Source organism: Myotis lucifugus, unplaced genomic scaffold (assembly GCF_000147115.1).
Source record: "Myotis lucifugus unplaced genomic scaffold, Myoluc2.0 scaffold_66, whole genome shotgun sequence".
NCBI classification, from domain to species: Eukaryota; Metazoa; Chordata; class Mammalia; order Chiroptera; family Vespertilionidae; genus Myotis; species Myotis lucifugus.
The window spans coordinates 839,990-864,245 of record NW_005871114.1 but is presented as its reverse complement, the minus strand read 5'-3'; the positions used below and the strand labels follow the sequence as shown (position 1 = coordinate 864,245).

General features: G+C 37.4%; 1 protein-coding gene across 3 annotated transcripts in view; it reads right to left on the bottom strand.

Moving 5' to 3' along the window:
• The window catches only part of HPSE2 (heparanase 2 (inactive)), a 505,349-nt gene that overhangs the window by 146,631 nt on the left and 334,462 nt on the right, over positions 1–24,256 (bottom strand). For all 3 annotated transcript variants that reach the window (XM_006089948.3, XM_023754851.1, XM_023754852.1), the window contains one exon: positions 19,321–19,368. In XM_006089948.3, the coding sequence (XP_006090010.1) occupies positions 19,321–19,368 (48 nt within the window). The remainder of the gene's footprint in view (positions 1–19,320; positions 19,369–24,256) is intronic.

The following is a 24,256-nucleotide window of genomic DNA, read 5'->3' as shown; positions in this document are numbered from 1 at the left end:
GGGAAAAATGCTATGAAGAAAAAAATAAAGCAGGATGAAGGAGTTACAGGCTGAGGGAAATCACTCTTTTACAAAAGGTGACCATGAAATATCACTTTGATTAGGTGACATTAGAGCAGAGTCCTAAAAGAAATGAGAGTCATGCAGATTTCTGGAGGAAGAATATTCTAGGCAAAGGGAAAAGCAAATGCAAGGGTCATGTCCAAGAAACAGCAAACAGGCTAGGAGTAGAGTTGGACAGGAGGTACCAGGGTGGTAGCAGGAGATAAATTCAGAGTTAATTTAAGGCCTCATAGGTCAATTTTAGGGCTTAGGTTCTTATTTTAAATCAGATAAAGAGATATTGAAGGATTTTGAGCATAGGAATGATAGGATCAGTCTAGTTGTTTGTTAAAAATAGGCAGTAGGAGGGAGCAAGGAGATCAGTTAGGAGGACATTGCTAAAGTCTGGGGAAGAAATGAAAATTGTTTTGAATTTTGATGGCAGTAGTGGAAATGGTTAGAAGTATTTGGAATCTGGATATATTTTGAAGGTAAAACTAACAGGATTTGCTGATGGGTTGCCTGATAGTATTGTAGGACAGAGTTCTGCACACACAAAAAATCCTGGGTTCCAGTCTCTTTTGCTACTATTTAATTATGTGACTTTGAGCAAGCCATGTAACCCCTTTGGGCCTTATTTACCCACCTATAAAATGGGGTCACTAACTTCTTGCTTGGAGATAGCAAGTCAAATGGTCTCATGAAGTGCCTTCGCTTGACCTATGCCTCAAAAATAGCACCCATTATCTACTGTCTTGTATTCCTCACTGTAGTTTTATGTAAAGAACTGTATCTTCTCTGCTACACTGTAAATTCCTTGGATGCTGGAACCTTGTCTATTAGCGTTATTATCCCTACACTAGAGGCCTGGTGCACAAAAATTCATGCGCTCTGGGGGAGAGGGTCTCTCAGCCTGGACTGCACCCTCTCACAGTCAAGGAGCCCTCGAGGGATGTCAGACTGATGGCGGGGAGCGGGGCTAAGCCGCAGTCTGGCCTCCCTCTGCGGGAAGCGACCAGTGGGCTGACCAGTGAAGCTGCCGGCCCCGCCCCCCGATCACCCCTCCACTGTCGCTAGTCGCCACTGCCTCCCCTGACTGCTATCCCCTCCCTCTGCCCACTGGCACCAGCCTTGGCTGGCCTGGCACCACCCCCTCGCCGCCCCCCCCCCCCCACCGCCAACCAGTCATTCAGTTGATTTGCATATTAGGCTTTCATTATATAGGATATCATCTAGTGTTTTGTCAATTGACTGAAAATAAACAATCTTCAAATAAAAACCCCTAGGTGAATTATAATATTGCATTCAATTTGCTAATGGATTTTGCAAATATTTTTAAAATACATTTTTTTATTGATTTCAGAGAGGAAGGGAGGTAGAGAGAGAAATAGAAACATCAACATGAGAGATAATCATTGATTGGCTGCCCCCTGCATGCCCCACACTGGGGGTGGAGGATTGAGCCCACAACCTGGGCATATGCTCGGACAAGGAATCGAACCATGACCTCCTGGTTCTTAGGTCGACACTCAACCACTGAGCCATGCCGCCTGGGTGGGATTTTGCAATTCTTCATCCCCTGCTACTACTTTTACTTTTCTTGTAATTCTTTAAATTTATTGCTTAAAAACCCCAGTTTCAAAGAGCAAGAAAGGGAAGGGAAAGAGGAAGGAAATTCCAATTCAATAGATACTATGCTGAGGTAAGGAGGCTAGTTAAGAAAGAAGTTGAAAGTTTGACATGGGAGCTCAACTTTAAAGAAGAGGCAAGATTTTTCAAGTCAGAGAAGGGAAAGAAACGCATTCCAGGGAGAAGAAATAGCACTAGCCTGAAAGTGCATGCTGTAGAAAAATAACCATTGCCTCAATGGGAGCACAGCATGCCCAGGGGTGAGGGAGGTAGAAGAATAAACAAGGATAAAAGTGGAATAATAAATGCTATCCAGCTTATGATAAGCCTTACATGTTGTTCTAAAGTGTTACTATTACCAAAGGGGAAAATAGGAAGTTATTTTTAGAATTTAATCACCATGACAGCAAGTCCTTATGACTATCTTGTTCTTCATGTATTCCTAGTGTCTTCTACATGCCTGGCACATAGTAGGGGTTCAATAAATTGCCACTGAATGAATCACTGTTTTTAAACAGGAGACTGATATAATCAGATGCATGTTTTAGAACAGGGGTCCTCAAACTACGGCCCGCGGGCCACATGCAAATACAAATATTGTATTGTTCCCATTTTGTTTTTTTACTTCAAAATAAGATGTGTGCAGTGTGCACAGGAATTTGTTCATAATTTTTTTTTAAACTATAGTCCGGCCCTCCAACGGTCTGAGGGACAGTGAACTGGCCCCCTGTTTAAAAAGTTTGAGGACCCTGTTTTAGAAAAATAACTGGTGATAGTGATGAGAAGGGACTGGGAAGTGCGATAAGAAGCAGGGAGACTTCAGTTAGCTGATTATTGACATTCTAGGAGAGAATAAGTAGGTCAGATATACAATGGTCTTTATTATAATCAACAGGAACTTAATTGAGTAGAATTTAAATAATTAAATGCTAGTAACAACTATATTTTCTTTAAAAATATTAGCATGCAGGGGTATTCAATAAATATTTATAGCTTCAATAATGTGTATGACTTGAGCAGAGAGCAAAAAAGGCAAGCAACAGCTACCATGTGACTTGAGGATTCCCAGGAGGCAGCAAGTGATTATAATCTGAGTAAATGGAGGTAGAGATAGCACCGAGAGGAGAGAGCGATGAGATGGGTATAGAATTAAGATGATTTTCCTCTGGGTCTGCTAAACTCACACATGGTGTAGCTCTTGAAAAGCTGAAGTTGAACACAGAAGCAAGCGAGCAGAAAGCAATTGTTAATTGAATAGTTTCCAGAAAATGATGCTGTGCTTGAATAATCAGCAGCTTTTTGCAATCTGTTCACTAGATATCTGATATATAAGGTGTGGATTATTTTCTGTTTATTAAAATTTTTAGTACAATTGTAGTAAAAATGCTTGTCCTTACAGATGTTGCCAAAAGTGCTGGGAAGAATATGCCAGTCGACAATATTCCATGAATTTATGAAGGAGGAATTCATAAAAACTGTATGGATCATGGTATGATACAAACATTTCACTTTTTTTCTCTTACACAAAAGCTCTGGCAAATATCAGTCTAAGAAAAATAAAATATGATAAAATAAAGTGTCTTCAGATAGTCATATGTGTCTTTCTGTGTGTCATCTTCATTTATCTCTACAGTGATTTAATGAACACCAATCATATATAAAACTTTGAGGGCAGTAATGGAGGGGAGCCTACGAAAGACTTCCTTCTCCTGTTACCCACAACCCCTGTCTCTGGTTACACAAGAATAATTTAATTTACATTAACATTTTGGGGTCTTTATATAATCTACTTCAAAGGCATTTTAAAGGAGGACTTGGGGGCATAGGAGTTAGTGCGGTATGAGGGCAGGAGGAAGCAATGCTCAAACCTAATTCTTAACATAGGGACTTAGGATTCCTTATGAGGTCCATGGATGGGCTCTAGTGGACCCATGAAAACCTTGAACTCTTATGTAAAATTGTGTGTGTGTGTGTGTGTGTGAAATAAGATTGTCTCCTATGCCACAGGGAAATCATCATCCCTTCACTCAGGACATACCAAGTATCCAAAAAGGAAGGGTATTTTCCAACTCCCTCTTTGCCCACCTCCCAGTCTATTAGGCAACACCAAATTTACAAATCTACTCACACAGAAGAGGACATGCAAATGTTAAGGGGCTCATAATGTTCAACCACATTTTTCATGTGATGCACATTAAAGCATCTTATGTAAAAGTTGAACAAGCATTGAAAAAACTCCACTAATTACACACAACGTAAACAAATCTTTTAAAATTATAGAAAATTTGAATTCCTTGACTTCTATAGGCCAAGTGTAAAATTTAAGTGTTTGTGGATGGTGGTTCTTTTGTTACCCTCAGCTTTGTATCCTTTTATTTATATGAAATGAAGTGGGAAGAGAGAAAAAAAGGGGAGGGGGGAATGGCAGGAATCAGCTACCCACCTCCACACCAAATACCAGCAAAAACCACAGTTACACTGCCATCTAACAATAATATATTCTATTTAAGAAACTTCCCGATCCCAGAAACAGCCATGTAATTCTAGACAATAATGAAATTACATCCTGCACATGCTCAAAACCATCCTCCATAGCTTCTAACAACATACTTTTTTTTGTTTTTGCTTTCTTGAACTCGCTGATATTTTGTTCCTTTGAAAGGAGCCTAACTATGACTTTCAGAAAAGGTGTTAGTGGTGGTAATCATGGTGGTTATAGATGTGGTAATATAATTTTATCATGACCTCCAGTTTCCACTGCCGTAAATTTGGGAACTGGGATAAGAGTGCTTGACCACTTCTTATCAGAGAGAAGAAAGCAGTCACTTTTCTTAAGGAGAACAAATGTCTGCCAGGGTAAATGATTCACTCAGAGCATTCAGTCTTTTCTCCTGTGACAGAAGCTGGGCTCAATCTCAATTTGTCATCAAAAGACAAGTCATTTCTAAACTTCTCTTTTTTTTCTTTATTGGTTAAGGTATTACATATGTGTCCTTTTCACCCCATTGCCCCCCGCCCCACCCATTTTTAAACTTCTTAAGAGAAAATATTTAGCTGCTATTGAAATCACACAAGTGTACTCAATTTTACTTTGCAAACCTACAAATGGTGAGTGTCTCTTGCTTAATTTTTCCAAGAAAAAATATTAATACTAAATAATAAAAACAACTTTTGCACTGAGATCACTTTGAAAAGTGTTGCTCACAAAGGCCACCTAAGGTGATAATGTGGAATATATTACCAGAGATTGAAAATTGGAAATGACTTTGAATATCTATATGATTTTCCCAGATGCTAGCAAGTATGGTTTACCTCTGAGAATCAGAGTTCCGATGGTGGTAAATATAATGATGGGTCTATAAGATCCCGGGATCCAGTCACCTATGAGGTTCCATGTTCTGTAATCCTAGAATTCAAACTCTTAAATGAATATAATCAACATTCCATGAAATCTGAGAAACACAATCAAACAGAGTACTCACAGCACAAAGCAAGCCTGAAAGTCAAACATCCACATTGAGATAATACAGCTCTCCAAGGGATCAAATGACACCAGAGACAAATGGATCAAGTTGTTTTGCAACTGATCCAAAGTGTGGTCCAGCTGTTCCCAGTCTGTTTTCCTAACATCAGAGGCGATTCACTTAAGGCAAACCATAAAAATACCTCCTTACTCATAAAATTAGATATTCCCTGACTAGTAGGCCAGACTGTTCATCTCCTCAGGCCATAGTCTGTTGTTACCCATTCCCTCCTGTGTTCTTCTCATCAAAGTAGGATTTGGGGAGAATCCTGCCAACAACTACACTTGGATTCCCTAATCCAACTGAAAGGCAGGTTATCTCAGAAGAACAGGGGAGCATATGACTCATCCACCCTGAGACACACACAAATTCAAGTATCATCTTCTAGGCCGCTTCTTTGGACCAGGTGTTTACACTCAGTCTATCTCAGTGATGGCAAACCTATGACACACGTGTCAGAGGTGACACGCGAACTCATTTTTTTGGTTGATTTTTCTTTGTTAAATGGCATTTAAATATATAAAATAAATATCAAAAACATAAATCTTTGTTTTACGATGGTTGCAAATATAAAAAAATTTCTATATGTGACATGGCACCAGAGTTAAGTTAGGGTTTTTCAAAATGCTGACACGCCGAGCTCAAAAGGTTCGCCATCACTGGTCTATCTGGTCAAACGCTTTCAAAGTACATTCAAGTGGAAGCTGATCTATTTCTTTTTTTCTCTATAAAATAGATTATGAAATATGTCTACTAAAAGAACTGTGAGGGAAATAGTGTCGTGGAAAGAGTATGCACTCATCTCTGTGAACAGACCTCAGTTCAATCTGGAATCACCATTCATTATACAAATTCCCTGCTCTCTCTGCAGCTTACTGCCCTAATCTGAGGAAGATGGTGTTAATGATACTTGTTTTGTCAGGGCAGTACTTCTCAGACGTTAATGTGCATCTGGGGATGTTATTAGATTGCAGATTCTGACTCAGTAACTGGTCTAGGGTGAGGCACCGTGTCTGCATTTCTAAACATTCCAAGGCACTGCTGATACTCCTAGCCTGGCCTACACTTTGAGTAGCAAGGTAGTCAGGTCTTTCAAGGTTTTACTTTTATATAAAGTAGCTACAAGATTTGATAGATATAAAGGTTTCACACAATACATTACAGTAAACACTAACTATGTATACAGAGCTTCAATTCCTCCAAGAATTTGCAGTTAGAGATAGCCAAAATAGAATTTTAATAACAAAAACTCTCCCATTCTTTTCTTCAAAATTGAAAAGAAATATGGAAAGAAAAACTGGTACACTGTCTGGGAATATTGGAAAGACTTCCCTGGAGGTAGCTATGCTTTTAACTATAGCAGCCTTTTAGATAATAACCACCAAGAGATTGATACAGCAACTGAAGACCTGGGAACAGTGGTCACATATCCAATTTAACTTAAAACATTTTTAATATAACACAGTTTACACCTTTTTCATGACTCTTGCCAAGGGAAAAAAAGTATTCAGGGATAATAAATGTATTTTTCATTTCAAAGTAGTGAAAAGTCAAGTGTTTAAAAGTCAAGAATATGTATGAAGAAAAGTAGCAATTTCAAAAAGGCACTATATTTATGTGCTATATGGATCATCTTGAAAGAGTCTATAACATTTAGAAATGTGATCTCCATAAAGACGATAATAATCGTAACCAAAATTTACTAAATACTCATGAAAATTAAGTACTAGGCTCAGTGCTTTACATGTGTCATTTTCTTTATCCTCACAATCCTATGTGGTGGGAACTAATATGACACCTAAGGCCCACTCTTGTCTTGGAGCCTTTGATCTAGCTGCTCCCTCTGCCTGTAATACACTTGTTCCAGGCCCTCACCTCCTATTTACATCTTGCTCAAGTTTCACCTTTTCAAAGATAACTCTATTTAATACTGCAGTCTGCCCTGGTCCATCCATCATTTCCTTTATTCCAACTTTTGACTTTCTAACATACCATATAATTTTCTTATTATATTTATTGTTTATTGTCTTTATTCACCCTTTTCCTTCCCACCAAACCCCACCCACACTCTCCCAGAATGTAAGTTCCATAAAGGCAGGGATTTTTATCTGTTTTGTTCACTAATCCATCCCAAGCACCTGGAACAGTGCTTGTCACAGAGTAGAAACTCCATAAATATTTTTGAATGAATGAATACTTATTTTACAGATGCAAAAACTGACACTCAGTGCAGTTAAAAGACTTGTACAAGGTAATAAGCATTAGTGCCAGAATTAAAAACCAGATAATCTGACTCCAGATTAGTGCAATACTTGTTTAACAGAGCAATAAAGAAAGTGAAGATCAGGAATTTCTAAGTCTAAGCTGGCATCCAGACCCTTTGATTTCCCATGAATAACAAGATGGATAGATATAATCAACCAGCACTTCTCCAGGGTGGGCTCCAAAATAATTAAAACAAGGACAATTGGGATCTGGCATGAAGATAGAAGGCATGGTCTTGGGATTTCAAGTCTAACAAGTCTCTAAAAGCTGCCTCTTTAATATCCATACATTTAGCAGATGCCCTTGATATAATGCATATAATGTGCTTGAGCAACTTTAATTAATGGCAGATGTTATTAGCTATGTGCAAGGCCCTGCACCAGTGTTTCTCAAACTTTCCTTCCTTAGGCAGGGGAGACACCTGTGGAAACCTGGAGATAATTCCAGATGGAGACATCTTTGGGGTTTTGTGTGTGTATACACAGTGAACTAGGAAGAGACTTGCTCACTCTCTCTTGCCCAAATCAACAGGAGATGGACAGCTTCCATGGGAATGATGGAGGAAAAGGGAGCTACTAATGGAGACTATGCAGCCTTCCAGAATAATCAAACTGAGAGGAAAGCTGCAAGCACTTCTTGGGCCAATGGTAAGCTAAGAAGCCTACCACTTGGTCACAAAAGAAGACACTGAGTGAGGCTCAATGAGGTGCTGAGCAACTGGCCTAAGGTCACATAGACAGTAGGTATTGAAGACTTGAACTCAGTCTGTTAGAATGCAAAACCCATGCTTTGGATCACTTCTATAAAGAACTTAGCACAGAGCTTAATCCCAGAAAATGCGAAATTAAAATATGTATAATACATATATACACATATAGGTATGTGTGGATAGTCTTTCTGAAAACAAAGAGCTATTCTATTGTTAGATTCACTTTTAATTAATTTTTTTTATTGTTTTCAGAGAGAGGAAGGGAGAGAGAGATAGAAACATCAATGATGAGAGAGGATTATTGACTGGCTGCCTCCTGCACACCCACTTCTGGGGATTGAGCTCCCAACCCAGGCATGTGCCCTTTACCGGAATCTAACCCAGGACGCTTCAGTCCACAGGCTGACGCTCTAGCCACGGAGCCAAACCAGCTAGGGCTCTACTTGCTTTCAGAAAGTTTCTCTCTCTCTCTCTCTCTCTCTCTCTCTCTCTCTCTCTCTCTCTCTCTCTCCCTCTCTTTCTCTCTGATTTTCTTCTTATTGTGATCTTTACCAGGAGCACCTATCCTTTTCCACTTTCTCTTAAGGAAGGAGAATAAGCGTGGTGTGCAGATCTGATCACTAGAGGGATAAACTCCTTGCTAACCAGAAGCCCATTAAGTTCCCCAGGAAGGATCTTGTCTCTTTTTCCATCTAGTCTATCTATAACAGCGATTTTCAATCTTTTTCACTATGGCACACATGATCTAATGACTAAAATTCTGTGGTATACCAAAAATATATTTTTTACCAATCTGACAAAAAAATAGGTACAATTTTGATTCATTCACACCAGACTATTATTGTGTTGGCTGTTGTAATTTTTTTATTTAACAATCTAAGGCAGTGGTTCTCCACCTTCTGGCCCTTTAAATACAGTTCCTCATGTTGTGACCCAACCATAAAATTATTTTCGTTGCTACTGCATAATGTAATGTTGCTACTGTTATGAATCATAATTTAAATATCTGATATGCAGGATGGTCTTTAGGCAACCCCTGTGAAAGGGTCATTCGATCGCCAAAGGGGTCGTGACCCACAGGTTGAGAACCGCTGATCTAAGGGAAAGGAGGTCAGTTCCCCTGACTAAATAGTCAGGAATTGCATGTTTTAAAAATTCTTGCAGTACACCAGTATGCCATGGCACACCAGTTGAAAATTGCTAATCTATAACATCTAGCACAGTGCCTGAACATACTTATTGGTACTCAATAAATACCATTTTAAAGAATTAATAAATAAAACATAACAGGGTTACCCCAAATAACCTCTCAGTTTCCCCCTTGGCTGAAAAGACCATAAGCAAAAGCCTTGAAGCATCTGCAGAGTGCTATGAAAATGCTCAGTAATGGAATATGTGCTAAACATCTGTATATTCCATAGTGAGACACTTTCATAAACAGAGAGATTGGGAAGGATCACAGAAAGATGGAAGGGGAAGGAAGAAGAAAACATATTTTGTGGAGGTCCATATCTATATATAAAAAAGGCTAAGCAACTGGCCGACCAGCTGACTGGCCAGTAGCTATGATGTGTACTGACCACCAGGGGGCATACGCTCAACACAGGACCTGCTGAGTGACAGCAACTTTGCAGAGTGCCCTCTCACACTCAGGGACCCCTTGGGGGATGTTGGACTGCTGGTTTCAGGCCTGATCCCTACAGGCCAGGCAGAGGGATCCCACCAGTGCATGAATCTGTGCACTAGGCCTCTGGTATTGTATATATGTACTGTGCAAAGTGCTTTTTGTTGCTGGGGTCCAATCCCAGCAGGTCCAGGGGTCCCCAAAGGTGTGGACGGAGTCGGCGAAGAAGGAATGACACGAAGACAGCCTTCAGTTGGTCAGCAGCCTAGTCAGGACCTATAGCCAGGATCTCCAGCCAAAGTTCTGGTCGGAGTTCTGGTCAGGAACTGATGAGGATCTGACGTTTATTGTCTTATTACATCCGTATTTATACCAGCCGATCTCAATCCTGTCAATTTCTATTACAAGGGTTAAGGTGTTTCTCATCTCCATTCCAGGGAGTAAAGACCATGTAGCTTGATTACCCGCCTGGCACTTAATTAAGGGGTTGTATCCCCTCCCTAACCTCAGGGAAAGATCCCCACCTGGGGAAACAACCTTTCTCGGAGAGGTGACCTTGGTTAAAACACATGGCGCTAAAGGGAGCAAACATATTAACTAGGATGGACCGGCCTCCGGCATTTTGTGCATTACCTCATTTAGTCTTCACAACAGTTTTGGGCATTAACTCTACTTTATAGGTGGGAAAACTGAGCTCTGAAGGATTTACTTTCTCCCAAAGGCCCCAAACCTACTAAGGATCAGAGGGATTTGTCCAGGCCTGCTTGACTTCAAAGCCCATTTTTTTTCTACCAAACCATAATGCAGTGCTCTATAGATTCTTTGCTTCCAAAATAGTGTTTTAAAGATGTTTAAGCACTCTTGTGAATTACTTACATTGTTGAATCATGTTTCCAATTTTTATAAATAGGGTCCACATTTTGCTTGAACTCTTTTCTCTAAAATTTAATATTTTTGTGATGGATTCCTTCAGTTTTTCCTTTTAAGCAGAATTTCTGCTTAACAAGTCACTCTAATGTCCCATTGCCCCTGGCAATGTTCATGAATTTCCAATAGATGCTCTTCTCAGAGTCATTTGCTCACATTTACTTGTATTGCAAGCAAATCCATGGTTGCTCTTGCAATGACTTTTTTTAAATGTTCATTTTTGCCTTGGTTGAGCATCATCCTAAGCACAGAGAGGTCACTGGTTCCATTCCCAGTTAGGGAACATGCCCAGGTATAGGGCTCGATCTCTAGTAGGAGAGCATGAAGGAGGCAGCCAATTGATGTTTATATCTCTCATCAATATTTTTCTCTCTCTCACTAATGTTTTTTTTCTCTCTCTTCCTCTCCTTCCTCTCTTTCTAAAATCAATAAAAACATATTTTTAAAATGTTCATTTTGTTTTAAATGTAGTTAGAATTTTAAATTATAAAATTGATCTCTTTAAGACTATAGCTGTAGTATATCGCCATATTACATTTTTCTGCAACAACAGAAGTGAGGAATGGTGTATACTAGTATAAGTGCAGACTAAGACCAAATAGAGAAAAGTGCTGACTTTCATCTGCGGAAAAACTTAATTAAATGACTTGAAGCTTTGACTCTAATTACAAGGAGCAAGAAATTTTCTAAAGGCCAATTCCAAGGACAATTTTTCTTAAATCTTTTCTCCTATCCACATGTCAATAAAGAAGCTATTGAACAAAGCTTTATGACGGAAAATACGGTGATGAATGTATTCTTATAATTAAATCTAGGCAGTCATTATCTATGGTTCTCAAGCTTTAGAGTACACTAGAATCAACTGGAGGGAGGTTAGCACACAGATTGTTGAAAGGGTCCCCAAGATCCTTTCAGGAGTTCATGAGATAAAACCTTTTCATTACAACATTAAGACACTTACTTGCCATTTCACTCTCATTCTCTCACAAGTGTACATTTGGTTTTCCAGAGACTATATCACATGTGATAATGTCATTGCTCAGACAATTAATGGAATATATGCTTGTATAGTCTTGTTTTCTAGACTTCTAAAGTATGGTTTTGGAGTATAAGTGTGTATGCTTTCAATGGTTAACTCAGTTTGTCCTCAATACATCTACTGTTCTCAACAAGCTTTTTTCTATTATACCTGCTATAATCTGACTCCACAGCCATCCAATAAGTTCTTTTGAAATTCGAATGTTTTTCTTATGCCTATATGAAAATTAAAAAATGTTGTCTTATTTTGCAATAACATTTAAAATTATTTTGAAGTTTACTGTACTTAAAAGAGTAGGTTATTGTATTACATTGGCTAGAAAGGTGCATGAGGTAGGTGAAAGACTGATAGAGTCTTCTGCAATTGACAGTGTTGAATGACTACTGGGTGAAAACTCAGTAAAGTTAGGAAAAGGAATCACCCCAGTGTCACTTCCCAATAATACAGTAACTTCTTAAATTAAATATTTAGCTAGAAGCATGAAGACAAAGTTAATATTTCAGGATATTAATATCTGGATAAATCTCTAGACAGCTTTTTCTCTTGCATCCACCCAATTAAGCATTAATAAAAATCTTTTATGTGAATGGCACTAAAATAACTTGGTTTATTGGCACTAAATACAATGCTTGGCACTAAATACAAATGGTGATCCAATATATAAAGTGTAAAAATAACTGATTTGACTCTCATGTTTGTACTGGAAAACTATGCTGTAAACTGAATTGGTAATTTTTTCATGGAACAACAATTGGACTGATGGTACAAAAGCAACAGTGGGTAAAACTTCGGGAAGTTTAGCACAAGTCAAGTCAGGAGCACAAACTATCCTAGTGATCATTGTCATATACTTGCAATAAAACAAAAGTACTTCCTCTGATAAAATAATAAAAGTTATTAATTTTATTAAATTTTAACCCCTGAGTACATATTGAAAAAATAATCTGTATGACTAAATGAAAAATATACATAAAAGACTTCATCTCCACAGCAAAGTATGATGTCTGTCTCAAGGGCAAACACTTGTATGATTGTTCAAGGTGTAAACTGCATTGGTAATTTTTCATGGAACAACATTTTTACTTGAAACAATGACTGACAGACAAATTGTGATTATTCAGACGGGTTTTTAAAAGATATTTTTTCACAAAAATGAACAAAGTAAGCCTGTCACTTCAAGGAAAACAACTGACAAAACCTGCTGCTGATTATAAATTTTGAACTGTTGAATGAAAGTTAGGATTTTAGGATATTTGTATCTGTACTATGAGCTTGTCTGCTTCCCAAAACATACAGACTTTTTTGATTCGGTCAGCAGTGATAATAAATGTGCTTGATGCATTATGATGAAATGTGCCAACATTTGGGATATCTGTGTAACAATTCACAACTCAGCAAAACAATGTTTTCCAAATGATCAATGCATGGTGTTACATCATCATACATGGGTAAAAGATACATTCAAAATACAAGACCAATAGATTTTAATGCATCAGAGTATGAAAAGTCTATTGATATGGCTTCATATTTCACATTGCGACAAATCTTTAGGAAACTATCACTTGTAGAATTTCAATGTAGTATCTGAGAAGAATAGCCGCAAAAACCTGAAAAAGGCTATTCAAATACTCCTCTGTTTTCTAGCTGTATATCTCTGTGAGAGCAAATTTTCTTCATATTCTTAAACCAAAATAACATATTGCCACAGAATATAGCAAATGATGTGAGAATCCACATATCTTCAGTTGAGAAACAGCTATAGACAATTAGGATTTCCATAATGTAATATCCCAGCCAGATCACCCTATATAATCCTCCACTAGTTGAGAAGAAATTTCTATGAACAAAAAAAGTCCAATCAGCGTTCATGCCTCTCTCTTAAATATTAGTGGAGATCCAAGGATCATTTGACATTTAGGAAAATTCACGTGAGAGACAAAAACTGAAATAAAGAAATGGGGAAGGAAGGAAGGACATAGAGGACAAAATGTTTAATTCAGAAACTGTAAGAAAAGTGAGAGAGAGAGAGAGAGAGAGAGAGAGAGAGAGAGAGAACGAACAGAGGGAAAGAGGAAGGGGAGAGAAAAGAACAAAAGAAACTAAATAAACAACTAAAATTAATATCCTCAAAGAAATAAGGAACTAAGCTATATGAAGCCATAAAAAAAAATTTTGAGGACTAAAAAGAGCTTTTGGAAATTAGAAATATAACAGAAATGAAAATGTCAACAGAAAATTTGGATGATTAAGGAGATTTATCAGAAAATGGAAGAAAAAACAAGAAAGAGAAAAATATATAAAAATTAGAGTACTGTTTGAGGACTCTGATATCTAATAGTGGAAATTCCATAAAGAGAGAGTACAGAAAATAAATAGAAAAAAAATAACCAAGAAAAAAAATTCAGGAAGAAATTTCTAAACTGAAGGGTAAGAATTTCAGATTGACAGGATCCACCACATACCTACTGAACAGAATAAAAAGAGAACCATGTAAAGGATCGCTTGGGACAAAAAGATCTTAAAAGTACCAAGATAGAAAAAAAGCAGGGCAAATAAAAGGATTGGAAATTAAAAAGGCATTGGATTTCTCAATAGTTACAAGGAAAGCTAGAACAAAATGGAGCCAATGCATCAAAATCTTAGGGAAATCTTTATGCATCCAAAATATAAATCAAATTCTAATACAAGGTCTCAACATGTTTACTTCTCATTTATCTTTTCTCAGGAATTTCCTGGGGAAAAATGTTCCCCCAAAATAGGGAGTAAACCTCAAAAAAAGGCATGGATCCAACAAATAAGAAAGTCAAAGGAATCCCCAGGATGATGGTGAAGGGAGATCCCAGGACAACAGCTGTGCAGGAAGCACAGAGATCAACCAGTCCAGATGGGACCAGAGGAGGACAAGAAGAAACTGATGGCTACCTGGGGGTGTTTGCACAGAGAGAGATTTACCCTCTGATACAGAGTTAGGGATAGATTAATAGGAAATTAGGCAAATGAAAAAGACAGTTATTAATTCCAGGGAAAGCAAAAAGTTGTGAAAGAAAGAAAATGTAACCATAGCACACCATATTCTCTGCTGTGAATCATATTTATTAGTAATAAAAATGTGAGCACTGAATTCTGATCTCACCAATACTTAAGAAGTAAAATGTTGGAGGATGGGCAAAGGTAAGTATGTTTCAGTGTGCAAGGAGTTAGGGAGGTAAGAGAGCTAAATTCTCATTTTCCATAGTAGGAAATTAATAGATAATATTTGAATTGGAAAAAACTCAAGAAACAGCAGGATCAGACTGTTACTTAGAAATATGGAAACAAGTATCAGAAGTGGCTAAAATTATGTTGATGCTTCTAGAGAGGGGCAATAAGAGGTGGGAAGGGTGGAGCTGGGTACTGCTGGTTTCTATTATGAAGAAAAATGCACTACATGCTGATTACAGAAAGACTGGAAACTACAAAAAAGTAAATATGAGAATAAAAGAGTCCTTATATGCCATCTACCTAAAGATTAACACTATAAATCTATTAGTGCATTTTCTTTGAGTTAATGTGCATTTTATATTATTGGGGTATGACTTGTATATTTTATATTTTACTTTATTCACTTGACAAAAGCATTTTCCCATTTATTATGTTCTCATACATATTTTCAGAGCAATATATTATTTTGTAATAAATAATATTATGTATTTAGGTGTAACAATGTAGGCCTATTTTCCTAATATTTTATTTTGAAAAATTTCAGAAACAGGTGAAAGAATTATATAGTGAAAACCATATATCCATCACCATGGGATTACAATTAATGCTTTGCTATATACATCTTCTACCACACATTTATCAATCTATCCCTCTATCCATTCATTGATCTATTTTATTTATTGAGGCATTTCAAAGTAAATTGCAGGCTTTGGTAAACTTCATCCTAAACACTTCATCAGGCATACTATTGATTAGAGTTCAGTATCTGTTTATGGTTATTTTTCTTAAGTTTTACATACAATGATATGCATAAATATTAGGTATATCGTTTGATGAATTTCAAAAAATGGATAATCCTGTGAAAACTAAATTGCTATCAAGATGTAGATTACATTATACTCACCCCAGACAATTCCCTCATCCTCTCAATCCATATCCCTACCCCCTACATCGACAGAGGCAGTCAATGTCCTCATTTTTAAAATCTATTCCAAAATTTCATGTAAATGGAATGATACAAATGTATTTTTATATGACTTTTTGCACTTAGCATAATGTTGAGATTCATTCATTTGTGGAGTGTATCATTAGTTTGTTCTTTTATCGTGCTGAGTAGCATTCCTTTATACAAATATACAACAGTTTGTTTAATCTATTCTCTTGCTAATGGCACTTGGTCTGTTTCTAGTTTTTGCCTATTTTTAATAAAACTGTTATGAACCCTTCTATAAAAAGTTTTTGTGCAGTATAGGTATATGTTTTCATTTCTTTTGGTTAAATACCCAGCAATGAAATGATTCTACAATTAATGCTTTACACACTACAATTAATGCTTTACTATATACATCCTCTACCACACATTCTTGATTTACTTTACAATATTAAGAAATTTTCACCTCAGCATTTCTCAGGGTTAGAGAAACATGGCATTTGGTTTTAATTTTTACTAAGTCCTCCTGGCCAGGATTTTCTGGAATTGTTCCAAATCTTGACTGAACACTATAGCTGGAAGGAATAAATGACAGATTTCAGGTGCTACTTGTTGTCCTCAAATGAGTTAAAAATTTTGGGGGTATTTTTAGAGTAGTTGCAAACATATGATCTATATCTTGAGAGATGGCCAGTATTTTTAAAGTAGCCAATAAACAAAATGTATTTGTAAAACAATCTATTTCTCCAATATAAAAAATACTGCGCTCATTTCATTCCATTTGCATGATAAAGTGTGCTTCACTAGGGAAGAAGAGCTTTCTCTGATCCCTCCCTGTCAGCTATAATTGATCAAGCCTTACCCATTAATATTTGTATACTTATTTCATTAGTTCTCCCTACAAACACTATAAATTCTTCAAGTTCAACCTTTATCCTACATTATCCAGATAGCCTTTTGTGAGGACACTGAAGAGGATTTAAATTCTCACACTGGAATGTAATACTTTCAGTAAAGGATCATTTATTGCTATCAAAGCAGTAATAGTAGATTATTCCAACTTCAACTCCAAACTCTGCCACTTTCTATGCAATCTTTGGATTTTTTACAACTTTTTCTAAGTCATACATAAATAGAGATAAAAAGAGTCCCTACCTCATTTGGTTGTCGTGAGGAGATATGGTAAGGCATATAAAGGTTTGCAACAATTCCTGCCCTATTGTTATTATCATTGTTGTTATTGCCCAATAAACAATTGCCTAATTGGAGGGCTGGGTGAAAAAGGTGGAGAGATTAAAAATTACAAATTGGCAGTTACAAAATAGTCATGAGGATGTAAAATACAGGGTAGAGAATATAATAAATGATAATGAAATAATTAAGTATGGTGCCAGGTAGGTACTTGTAATATTAGTGGGATCACTTTATAAATTATATGGCTGTCTAACTACTATGCTCTACACCAGAAACTAATCTATAATAATAAAAGCGTAATATGCTAATTAGACCGGACAGCTGAACAACCTTCCAGACATCCTTCCGGATGACCTTCCGGATGAAGCCAGGGCTGCGAGGGCCGAGCCCCTTGCATGAATTTCGTGCATTGGGCCTCTAGTATAAAATAATATTGAATGTTAACAATTAAAAAAAAAGAAAACTGAGTTGCATAAAGATTTGCAAAGGTAACAGAGATAATAATTGAAAGAACTGTGGTTCAAACACAAGTTTTCTAATATCAATGCCTATGTGCTCAACCACTCAACCATATGGGTGTCTGGTTCTATTATTCTTTCTTTGTTGTAGTTTGAATATGCCACTTTTAACTTAAGCAATTAATAAAATGAAAGTGTTGTTTTAAAAGAAAAACAATTGCCTAAATCAGTTGTTGAATAAAATAATGCTATTTTGGTGGAAGAAAAAAACTCACAAATTACAAAAACAAGTTATAAAAATAATAATTGTAAGTTACAATAAATTCTATGAAAAAAAGAGCTAAGAAAGAGAATCGATGAGGAACCTATTTTATAGGGAAGGCTACTTGAAGGAGATAACATGTAAGTTGTGTCTTAAGAGATGAGAAGTAGCAGGTCACACAAAAAAATGGGGAGAACAGTATTCCAGGCAGAAGAATAACATGTACAAAGGTCCTGAGGCAGCCATGTCTGTGAACTTTCTATGAACCACAAGACCATGAGTGTGTTGGGACAGAGTGAGTAAGGGTAGAGTAGCATCAGATGCAATCACAAAGAGTAGAAAGTTTGGCTTTTGGGCTAAGTGCAAAGGGAAGACCCTGAAGGGTTTTAAACAAAAGAATGACAAGATCGTCAGACTTACTCTATCCATGACTCAGAAAAACAATTTGAAGGAAGGTAAGATAAAATAAACAATTTGAAGGAAGATATGAAAATATTTGGAACTTGTTTAGAGAAACTAAGAGTATTTAGGTAGAATACAATATTTTCCATCGTAATTGAAGTTATTGATTGCCAACAAACCAAAAATCCTTTTGGGATACTTAATAAGGATTTCACCCACTTTATTTCACACCTGTTATGAATATGCAAGGACTACTGTGACCCACTTAAAACAGAGGAAGACAAGAGTTAATGAGCTAGGGAGCAAGGGTTGGAGTAACTGAGAAAGATGGCCATAGTTGATAGCTCTGAGGGCACAGAATGGGAGCATGTAGCTGAGCTATGAAGACCACATTAGATGAGAGATGATTTGGAGGATGTTGTGGGATAGATTTCTTACAAAAAGGAAGGGCAGGATTCTAGTATAAAACTGTGAGACATAGTAAGATGTTGGACATTCCAGAATAAATGGTATAAGGAGACTTATAGAAAATGTAAATTTATATTTCAGATAATTATTGTTATAAGTCAATCTCCCCTTAGGGTAACATAGTTCTGCTATTGTAAGCTTCTTCCTGGAATGTTGGAGGGGTTAATTCTCTCTTGAAGCTCTTCATTCCCTTCATATTCTTTTTTTATTTGCTTCATATTAGTGACTCTCTTGGCACTAATTAAGACCACTGCCATTAATGTAATGAAGCATTTCTATTTTCATATGATATATTGAGTAATTAACAATATTTCCTCTCTTAAGGAAATTTATTCCTAAGGAAAAGCTTATGGGGAAATGCTGGCATGTTCAAATTTCCATCACCTGCTCACTGATGACAGATTGATTTAAAAGTGTACATAATAGCCGAGCTTTCCCAAATGTGTCAGTGTTGCTGTTTTTTGTAAAATTGTATTATTATGAGATAGTATGTGTCATAAGAACAGCTTTGGGGTTAGTTTTAACTTTTTTTCTTGGAGGATGAAGAATAGTTTATTAAATGTCAGATATAAACTTCATGACAAGTAATATCTTTCATTTCACAGCAGCTGATAGATAATAAGAGCAAAAATGGTGAATACCTACTGTTGCCAGGTAACTGCATCCACTGTGCTTCCTGCCACCTTCATGAACCTGTAAGGAAGAAAAATAAATTAGATATTGCAACTTGAAGCAAACCATATCTACAGAGTTAAAATGAAATAAGCTGAGACATACATAAATCAGGCCAATGCCTGGGTAGCTATGCTTTCTGAAAGTGTCCACAGCCCTTTTAAAAACATGGCCTATCCAACAGCTATTGAAGTTAAACTGTGCAGAAGGTAAAGGTAACTCTACTTTCAGCTTTCCACACATCCTTACCATCTGGAACTCAAGACCCTATAGGACATTATGCCTATGTCTGTCTTCCCAAGCCCATGCCTGATAGCTCCCACATCACTCTCACTATGATCAAAACTTATCTGCCCCATTTTGTATTCTCTAAAGACTCTGAGATTTGCTAGAAAACAAATAAAGGATGACATTTCCCAAGAATTAGAACACAATCGATGCCTCTGAAAAACCTCAGACCTCTCCTTTAGAAGAGGGCACAGGGAAACCCAATTTACTTATACAAGTATACAGCGCTATCAAATATACTCCTATGATGGGCTGGGAGATATGCCTTTCAACCCTGGGACCCTAAGAACCTTTCTTCAGACAGAAGCTGTCTTCAATCAGGACTTCATAACTAAAGAACTCTCTTACTAGGAAGGGAGACGGTGTTTTTCAGGAAGGCCCTATTCCTGCTCTACCCCAGCATCACCTTGCCAGGTGTACACGTAAGCAAAGGGGTTTTGCTTTGTCCAAACAGAGGTTCTGCATTGCCATTATGGTAGAAGAGGACTGAGTTTCTATAGGTCTAGAGAGAGGTAGAGAGAGGACACCAGGACTACGACTTAGCATTAGAGTGAAGTTTATAAAAGAAGATGAAGAGGAATGAGAGGAAGGAGACAGGAACTGGGATAGGGAGAGGAGAGGGGAGGGGAAGAGAGAAGCGGTTGGAGGAAGAGGGGTGGAGAAAAGGCTTGGGTGTTCTCTTTTCCACCCTGCCAAGTGCTCTTTCTAAGTCAATATGCATAGAATCAGCTACCTGCTTGAATAGAGAGGGGAAAACTGGAAAAAAATACAGGGAGAATAAAAACAGATTAGCATCTCAAATACTATCCCGGCCACGTACATATTCTAAGCAGTGGAGACCTAATAATAATCTTACAAGTAGGATCATCCAAAAATAAAGAGGGGGAGATAAAATTTTACACCCCTCCCAAGGATATTTTAAAAATTAGAAAACCTAGACAACCTTAGATATAAGTATTTTTTTTTAAATCCTCACCCAAGGATATTCTTCCATTGATTTTTAGAGAGAGTGGAAGAGAGGGGAAGACAGAGAAAAATATCAATGTGAGAGAAACACATCAGTTGGTTGCCTCCCGCATGAGCCCCTCCCAGGGCCCTGGGCCGGGGAGGAGTCTGCTACCCAGGTACCATGCCCTTGACCAGAATTGAACCCAGGACCCTTCAGTCTACAGGCAGACGGTCTATCCAGTGAGCCAAACTGTCTAGGGCTAAGTATCATTTTTTAAAAAGAAACAAAATATTTAAAATACATTTACATGAGCTTACTCCTCCAAAATAATTTCTAAAATCTCTGAAACAGAAATACTATTTTATATAAAGCTGTCTCCATTTACATATAAAAATAACCATAATGAAAATAACACTGACATTTATAATGCTTTCTCACTGTAAATTTTTTTTCAGCTTTGTATGTGCATAACTTCACATAACCCTGAAAACAACCTGAGTAGGCAGATATTTCTAATTTATAGTGGAGGAGGCTGAGTCTCATAGAGGTTATGTACTAGCTCAAATTCATAGAGCTCATTACTAAACCCAGGTTCTCTGATTTCAAATCCTACCCTCTTTTCTAGGATCCTGTGCTGCCTCCAAGCTGTTTTCACTGAGGCCAAGAAGTGCAGTATAACTCCTACATGCAAAAATAAGTTAAATTTTGACTTGAGAAAATACTACCATATTTATCAGAAAAGGCATAAAGGCGTGAGCATCTTCTTTGCCTGCTGGCTTCCTCTCATAGACTTTAGCATTTCCATGCCTGTTTGTAAGACAAGGCGCTAAAGAAGGTATCAAAAGGTGACTGACTCATGGCCTCTGCTATAAGACAACCACAATAAAGTCAAGAAGACAGACACTGAGACAATTAGCTATCAGAGTCTCTATGTGTGCACTAGTGGTACAAACTAACTGTTATGAAACAGCAGTAAAGGGAGCAGTTAGTTCTACCTTCTCTGGTGTTAGAAGAGGGCTAAGCATTGAGAAAAGCTTCACATCACACATGACATTGCATCTGGCATTGAAAGAAGGGTAGGATTTTGCCATGAAGAGGGAGGTATAGAACAGCTTCAGCAAAGCAAGGAAGAGTCAAAATGAGTGTGTTCTCAGTAGTCCAGTGTGGCTGGATGTCAGGGAAAAGATAAGGGAGTGGCAGGAGGTCAGATGAGCCTGTGATGCTAGTGTGTCTGGCCTTTATCATGTAACAATTAGGTACACTTCCCTGTCCTATTTATCTTTGTATCACTAGCACTTAACATATTAATTATAAAATACAGCTAGCTCAATTTTCATGTATATATTTGTTGGATTTACCCTGTGTTTAAACAAGAGAGGGAGTGTCAGAATCAGATACAAGTTTTAGGAAGCTCACTCTGCTTATGGTAAACATTATAGGTATAGGTGTGGACTAATTGACAGGAGATGAATGTAGAAGTTGGGAGACTTTGAAACGTGAGAATGAAGAAAAGACACAATTGAGAAACACTGCTGGAGCATCTAAGAGGACCTGACAGGTGTGTTTAAATGGGGGGAGAGAGAGTACCCCAAAGTTTAAAAGTTTTTTTAAATTTTTTCAATAACACTGAATGTGATTTTTTAACTGATTTGAGGGGGAAAGAGACAGACAGACAGACACACACACACACACACACACACACACACACAGAAAGAGAGAGAGAGAGAGAGGGACACTTATTTGTTGTTCCACTTATTTATGCATTCATTGGTTGATTCTTATATGTGCCTTGACTGGGACCAAACCTGAGACCTTGGTGTATGGCATGACACTCTAATCAACTGACCTACCTGGTCAGGGACTCAATATGATTTTATATTAGTTTCAGGTGTACAGCATAGTAGTCATATAATGATATGCTTTATAAAATGTTCCTCTGACATTTCTAGTACCCATCTGGTACCATACATAATTATTATGATATTATTGACTATATTCCCTATGCTGTACTTCACATCCTCTTGACTATTTTGTAACTATTAATTTGTACTTCTTAATTCTTCACCTTTTTCACCCAGCCTCCCAATCCCTCTCCTCTCTGGTAACTGGACCCTGAACATTTTTTTAAAAATATATTTTTACTAGAGGCCTGATGCACAAAATTCGGGGCTTGGCCCTCACAGCCCCAGCTTCGTCCGGGAGGTTGTCCAGACGGTCATTCTGCTGTTCGGCCATCTGGTCTAATTAGCATATTATGCTTTTATTATTATAGATTGATTTCAAAGAGGAAGGGAGAGGGATAGAGAGATAGAAACATCAATGATGAGAGAGAATCATTGGCTGGCTGCCTCTTGCACACCAGGGGGCCGAGCCCACAACCTGGGCATGTGCCCTTGACTGGAATCGAACCCAATACCCTTCAGTTCCCAGGCCAATGTTCTAACACTGAGTCACACTGGCTAGGGCTGAACCCTGAACTTTTAATTGCAATAATGTTTTTGCTCATATGGGCAACCAGGGAACAGACTTTTGAGGCTGATATTGGTGAACGTATTACAATCCTTCTGGCTTTGTCTCAGAGAACTTGAAGTAAATAGTTACTGATGGTAAGTTATGCATTCACAGAAAATTAGGAGGAAAAATTTAACATCAATGCCTTGTTTGGCTAAAAGGCGTTGGACAGACAATAAAGAATACATCTAATTTGGCATTTTGGAAGTTAGAAAATGGTCCTTTATGATACTATAATCTGAAGATACTCATATGCATTGGATAGTTTGTTCTACTGTAGCTTGATAACTAAGTCCTTAAATACCCTTCCGTTATCAAATGCAGCATTATAAAAAGAATGAGTAAACTAGAGTTAGGAACATTTAAAGTGATGCTAATGTTTTCTCCCCACACCTCTCAAAGAAAATCTATAATATCAATAATTATAAATTAATGGACCCATATATAGAATATTATATAGTTTACAGAGCAATATTTTAAAATTGAATATAGGAAAAGACTTACCATGCTCCTGAACAGGAAAATCAATTATTATTCTTAAACTAATTTATGGGTTTAACAAGATTCTAATAAAAAATGCCAGCAGATAGTTTTGAAACTTTATAAAATCATTCTAACATTCATCTGAAGAAGCCAACAAAATCCTAAAAAATTGGAATAATGAAGGGATATTTATTTGATGTACCATTTATTAAAATACACCATAAAAATTGCAATGATTAAAATATTCCTAGCTCTGAAATTAGTAAATAGATCTATGGACCAGAAAAAGAATATTTTTAGTGTACATATAAGAATTTATTACAAGAAAAAAATCAGTATATAGAAAAGCCAAAGCATTTTTAATATGGATTTATGGCTATCTAAAAAAATTAAAATCAGATCCTCATTTAATATCTTATCTTATATAATAAAGAGGTAATATGCAAATTAACCTTCATGTCCTCACAAGATGGCTGCCTACGACCAGGCCAGCAGGGGCGTTAGTGAGGGATGACCAAACGATTGAACAGCAGGTTGCGTGGGGCGACCAGGCTGTCAGGGGAGAGGGGAGCGTGAGGGGCAAAAAGGCCGGCGGGGGGGGGCAGTTGGGGGCGACCAGGTCAATGGGGGGGCAGTTAGGGGAAACCAGGCCAGCAGAGGGGGGCAGTTAGGGGTGAC